The sequence below is a fragment of the Phyllostomus discolor genome, chromosome 13 (assembly GCF_004126475.2).
Source record: "Phyllostomus discolor isolate MPI-MPIP mPhyDis1 chromosome 13, mPhyDis1.pri.v3, whole genome shotgun sequence".
Lineage (NCBI taxonomy): Eukaryota > Metazoa > Chordata > Mammalia > Chiroptera > Phyllostomidae > Phyllostomus > Phyllostomus discolor.
This window is the reverse complement of record NC_040915.2, coordinates 49,482,820-49,488,819: the sequence shown is the minus strand read 5'-3', so window position 1 is coordinate 49,488,819 and position 6,000 is coordinate 49,482,820. Positions and strand designations below refer to the sequence as shown.

Genomic DNA, 6,000 nt, shown 5'->3' with positions numbered 1-6,000 from the left:
CCCGGAGAAGACTAGCAACAGCCGTTTACTCCGGCACACACCTGCACTCTGATTTGGGCTCACGGCCCCTTCCGTGTAAACACCTGGGTTTCCCACCCATGGAACAGCCCCTCGGGGCTCCCGCAGCAGCTGGGCCCCACCACTGTGCCCTGGGTGATGTGGGCTCACGTCTTTCCTTCCAGCCTCTGGGACCTGGGATCCCTGCGCTCAGGGGCTGACTCCTTCACTGCAGCGCCTGAGTGCCTGGCACTAAGGTGTGAGCGAGCAAGCGAGCGAGCGAATGAATGAATGAATGAACTTACGAGTGAAGGCGAGAGTCTCCTTACTGCAGTTCTCTCAGACTGCTTGTAAGAGCAATGCATTAAAGATTCAGGAAGTTACAAGCCCAAATTGTTTAATTATGGAGAGCGTGAAACTGACCACAGTGGGCGTATGTATACCAGAAAATAAACCAACAAATGCTTCCAATCGGGCTCCCCTCCCCTTTTCCACAGCCTGTTGACCAGAGCACCACAGTGAGCTCTTACCCCGTCAGGTAAGCTCTCACGGCCACCACTGCCGTTGCCTTTGTACAGATGGGGAAACTGAGGCCCAGGGAGGTGACGTCACTTGCCCAAGTGTGGTTAGTAGCCATCCCGGAGGGGCAGGTGGGGGAGAACCTGGGCTCGGCGGCCCGTGAAGGCCTCACAGGCACCCGCCACTCTCATCACGGCCGCGGTTTTTAATCAGCTTCTCCAGGAGAAGAGACGCAGTTGCCTGGTGACTGAAGTGTTTCCCGGCCCTCGGAAGGTCACGCTGCGTGCGTGCAGGAGGATGGAGATCGCCACGCGGGCGCCCCTCAGCCAGGGCTGCAGACAACACATCCAATCAGCCGAGCCAGGCCCCCCGCGAAGCTCCAGACATCCTTGGTGACGCCAGCGGAGCCCTGGGTGAGATTGAATTAGAGCTGTGACGCCCCGGAAGAACGCAGGCGGGCTTTGTGTGCCGGGAGCCCCCGCGGGGTGTGTGCATCACCACCAGGGAAGGGGACAAAGCCCCGGTGGAGGGCGGAGCCCCCCAAACTCCCGCATATGTCCGTCCACCCAGGATTTGCCTGTGGTCTGACCCTTTGGGACCACAGTTGGGGACAATCACCGACTCCCCAAAGCTCAGCTTAGGGGATAACAGAGTCTCCAAAGGCCCATGTGTACCCCCCTCCATGGTCACCTCCCCCCGTGTCAGTGTCCCCAGTGTCTCTTCCTTAGGAGCGGAAGCATGGCTCCTGGACCCAGCCTGAGCCCCGAACACAGCAGGTGCTCCATCAGTGTGCAGGGAATAAAGGGAGGAGGGAAGGAAGGCAGGAACTCACAGGTTGTGCCTTGGCCTGGGCACCTTCCTGCTGCCACAGGGAGCTCCTGAGTATTTTCCTCGCCCCTCCGTCAGGAGAAAATCCCCCTCGGTCACCCCCTCCAGCCTTCTCTGGGCTAAGGTGGCTAGGTTCGGCCTCAGACCCAGGAGAGCACGTGGGGACCCTGGGAGTGCGTCTGGGGGAAGCGATCACCCCAGGATCCTGAGAGGAAGCCCCGGCCACGGGAGGAGGGAGGGGGAGGCAGGAGGAACAAGAAGTGTGAGTGCTTGTCTGGGAGCGGACTGCCGCTCCAGACAGCTGGCGGGATGAAGACCGGCCCCCTGGACCCCACACCCTGGGGGGCCTCTCTGTGGTCGCCTGGAGGGCAGGGCGGAGCCATGCGACCCCCCACTGTCCCTGAGCACCACCCCTGGGCCCCCATCCACCCACCTCCCCGCCCCCCACACACTGTTTACCTCCGGGAGCCACCCCGCCCAGGAGAGGAGAGGCCTTTGTCTCTGTCCCCAGCAGAGAGCGCCATCACTGAGTTCTTGAATAATTTAACATAATAACATTCCAGGAACTGATATTTTAAGTCAGAATAAAGTTGTTCCCAGCAGTTGTGGGTAATTCCCGAGGGGCCCTGGGATCCCCATTTCTGACCCCAGGGCCCATCTGGGTTTCTGGATTCCTTCTGATGGAAATGCAGTCTCCGGGTCAGCCGTCCAGCTGGTTCAGATCAGCAGGGGCCCAAAACCCAACATGTGCCCCCTCGGCTAGGTTTCAGCACCACCCGAGGGTGCTTTTGAACGGCACCTTCCACAGCCCTCCTGAGGCCTATGGGCAGCTGGATTTCCAAATGAGATGCAGCTGACTCTGCTTCTCTGGCCAGTGTGAGGCGCCCCCTGGTGGCTCTGAGAGGCACCTCTGCCCCTGGAAAGAGTGGTGAGCCTTGCCTTGGGCCTGTGGCCAGCGACCGGCAGGCCCTCCCAGCACCTGTGAGGCTCATGTCGGCGGGCCCCCCTAAGCTTCCGTGAATACCCAGAGTCCCTTGCTCCCACCTCAGCACTATGGCAGAGCCTGGCGCCAGGACGCTAACAGGCCCATCACTGATGACCCCTTCAGCCTCCCCAGCACCCTGGCTCCCTGAGCCTGGGAACCAGGAAGTGTGACTGGTTTTCAGCTCTCCTGTGTGACCTCTCGGAGAACCGGCTTCTCACCTGCAAAGGGGGCGTGCCTCCACCGATACCACCTGGAGCTGTGCCCCATGCCAGGCCCTTCTGATGGGACCTCTCATTCACTACATTATCCCCATTTTCAGGAGAAGAAGGAATCCTGGCCAGACACCTGGCAGGACCAGCCTCCCACCCCCAGCTTCACCCCACTCCCCTCCGACCCCCAGCCCCGCCCCTGCCCCAGCCTGGTTACAGGACCCGGTCCCTTTAAGCCATCTTAACGCAGAGCTTCTCCCATTCACCCAGGGGCCACCAGCATCGCATCTCTGGCGGTTTGAAACGCAGCCCTCTGGGCCCTGCCTGAGTCAGAATGGGGGGCGGGGAGTGCAGAGCTCCTGCTCCTAAAGTTTGGGACCCCCCCCTTCCCCACGCCACTCCTGTGCTGTGTGGCTGGCTAGGCTGGGCCGCTTGGTTGGCACGCGGGTGTGTCCACTTCATTGGGTGCTGGGAGGGGGAGGGGCTTTCGTGGAATAAGCCGAGCAAAGCACCTGGTGTGCATTCAAGGTGGATCACTATTGTATCCTTTATTGCTGTTCTCCACGGAGCTAATTAATGCTCGCCGTCCTCCTTCGCTGCCCCAGGGGAGTTTCCCTCTTGCGATCTGGGAGGACGTGTGGTGGAACCGGGGTGGGGGTGGGGGGTAGGCAAGGAAACCTCCGGTGATCCGCCTCTCCTCTGTTCACGCCCCAACTCTGCTCCCACCTGCCTCTTCCAGAGCCTGCGGAGGTGCAGAAGGGGAGAGACACGACCCGCAAGGCCGCCGCCGTCGCGCCTGAGGAACCTCGGAGGTGGGCTCCTTGGTCCTTGCTCCCGGCCATTCCGGCCCTGGGCGGGGCGCTCCCCACACCCCGCAGTGCGCGAAGTCGGCGCGCGCTAGGACCGCGGCGCGCCGCCGTCCGCCGCTATAAGAGGCCGCGCTGCCGCCCCACGCGGAACCCGCGGCTCAGACCGGTCCCGGCGTCCTGACTCGAGTTGAACCCGAGGCCGGCCCGGCCGCTGCGCAGTCGACGCCAACCGAGGGACGCGCGCCAGGGGGCCCTCGCAGCGGGCACCATGGGAGCTGCCCACTCCGCGTCCGAGGAGGTGCGGGAGCTCGTGGGCAAGACCGGCTGTGAGTATCTCGCGGGGGACGGGCGCGGGGACACCGGCCGGGACCGTCAGAAGGTTCGCACGGGGAATCCCAGCCCACGGCCGCCCTCCCGGCTTCGCGCCGCCTGCTGTGTGACCTTGGGCTGGCCGGCCCTCTCCGCCTCAGTCTCCCCCACGTTCCAGTGGGCTCCCGCCGGCCACTTTGCAGGCTGCGGCGAGGAGCTCCGCGGCGATGCTGAGTAAGTGCCGCGGCCACTGACCCTGCCTGGGTGCCCTCGAAGTTAGCGGGTAACCTCGGGGCCTGAGGACTGCGGACCCAGGGGCGCGCGGGGTCCGGTCCCCACCCCCCAGCAACTCAGGGCGGGCGCCCAGGCGGGGAGAGCGAGCGCCCGGCCGGTGCGCGCCCTGCACCTGAAAGTCGTTTGGATTCCTGATGCGCAGGGGGCGGAAAGTTTTCAAGTGGCGGCAGCTGGGTGGGAGCCGGGCTCTGACGCCGTCCTCCCGTCTGTAAAATGGGCTCAGGTGGGCGCAGCTCCCCGGGGAAGCTGGGAAGCTGAAGCGAGGCAGCGCCCGCACAGCACTTGGCCGAAGCCCGGCGACCTTCCTCGAGCCCGCCGGGACTCCCGGGACGCGCAGAGGCGAGGCGCACCGGGAGGCGGGACCGCGGGCCGAGGTGACCCCAGGGACCTGCCGGGTGGAAGCGCCTGTCTGTCTGCTCGCCCAGGTCCAGCCGGGCTGGAAACTTGACCGTGGGCCCTGACCTCGGGGGGCGGGGTGCAGCCACCGACCGTGAAGAGGAGTGTGGACTGTAGACCAGCCGGGCGGGGGAGCGGGCCCGTCGGCTTTGGGGGTGGGCAGACTGAGTGTGCGCCCTTCCTTCCTAGCCGTGTGACCTGGGACGAGTCGTTTTTACGTCTCGGAGGCTTGGTTTCCTTCTCTTTGGAATGGGATTTCCGCTCGCACCTGGTCGGCGCTCGGGCAGCGGCAGCTGCAGATGTAATGTCTAAGGAGGAGCCGGCGCCCGCACCTGCTCTGAGTTAGTGCCGGCAGCCAGCCGGCATCCTAGTCAGTCCGCGGAGGAAACCAGCCGCGTGTGCGCGTGGGCCGAGAGGCGACTCCGCGACCCCTAATCGGAGCACCTCTGTCCGGGGTAATTGGATGGAAATCACAGAAACCCCCTAACAGCTGGGCTGTGTGTGCAGGCATGCATACACGCACGCCCACACTTGTCTATGTGTCTTCCTGTGTACGAATATAGAACTATCAGCAGCCAGAGGGAAAAGGGTGTGCGGTAATACAGAATATGCGACTCTTTCGAAAAAGGGAGGGAGGCCGAGTATGTATTTGTAATTGCTTTATCTGCACCAAGGACTCTGGAAGGCCCCGCAGGCAGTAATAATAATGAATATTCATGGGGGGGGGGTTGTGTGGGCAGGGTGAAGGGGGAGTGAGCTTTTCACTGTAAACTTTGTCATATTTTCATTTCGAACCACATGCGCCTCTTTTACTAGTTCAAAATGTCAAGTCCAGGTCACCCCCCCCAGGCGGATGGAGGAGGTAGGGTTCCCCTCTCCCGGACTCCTCGGGTTTCCCCTGTCTTCCTCATGTCTTGAGTGCCTTTTCCCCGTCACTCAGGGTCTTGTATCTGGACTGCTGGAGGTGGGGGTGCTCTGTAGCTGGGGGAAGTTCCGGCTGGTTGTGGGTTTGACAGGTGATGGAGCTGCAGAGCATGCTGGGAAGCTTGTCAGTTTCCTGGGTCCCCTGTCCGTGGGGGGAGGGGCGGCAGACGCTGAGTGCTCCTGCTCTGTAGCTTTCCTGGATGTGGCCGGTGTGACAGGTATGACATCGCTTCTTGTTGGCCAGGACGCAGGTTTCACACCCCAAGGGAGGAAGGGGGCCGGAGGGGGCTGAGGGGAGCATGCACGCCTTCGGTTTCCTGAACTGGGAGGAGAGAGAAAGGTCTCCCTTGGCCTCTGAGTGGGGCCTGGCACAGTCTGGGCTCTTCTGCCTGTTGGGCGGGTAGGTATGGACCAGGGGGAGGCGGGTGTTCCTGAGGGGAGACACTCAGTGTCATCCAATCAGCTCCGTGAAGGAGACAACATGGGGGTGGCGTGGGGCGGGGGGAGGGGCAGGGACACGTGCTTTAAGGTGGACCCGAGGTCCTCTCTGAGGAGGTGGTAACGGAACACAAACCCGCATGAGGAGGGGCCGGCCCTTCGGTCAGTGGAAGGCGCGTGCCGGGCAGAGGGCACCGCAGCGGCAAAGGTCCGGTGGCAGGAATGAGCTGAGAGCACGGCCACAGTCAGGGGCTGGTGTGTGGCTTTGGGCCAATGTCCGGTGGTGCTGGCC

General features: G+C 63.0%; 1 protein-coding gene across 1 annotated transcript in view; it reads left to right on the top strand.

Moving 5' to 3' along the window:
- Window positions 1-783: 783 nt before the first annotated feature.
- Window positions 784-6,000, top strand: part of TESC (tescalcin) — a 44,188-nt gene continuing 38,971 nt past the window's right edge. The window contains exons 1-2 of the mRNA XM_036013803.1: window positions 784-929; window positions 3,278-3,673. Of these exons, the coding sequence (XP_035869696.1) occupies window positions 3,616-3,673 (58 nt within the window). The 5' untranslated portion in view covers window positions 784-929; window positions 3,278-3,615. The remainder of the gene's footprint in view (window positions 930-3,277; window positions 3,674-6,000) is intronic.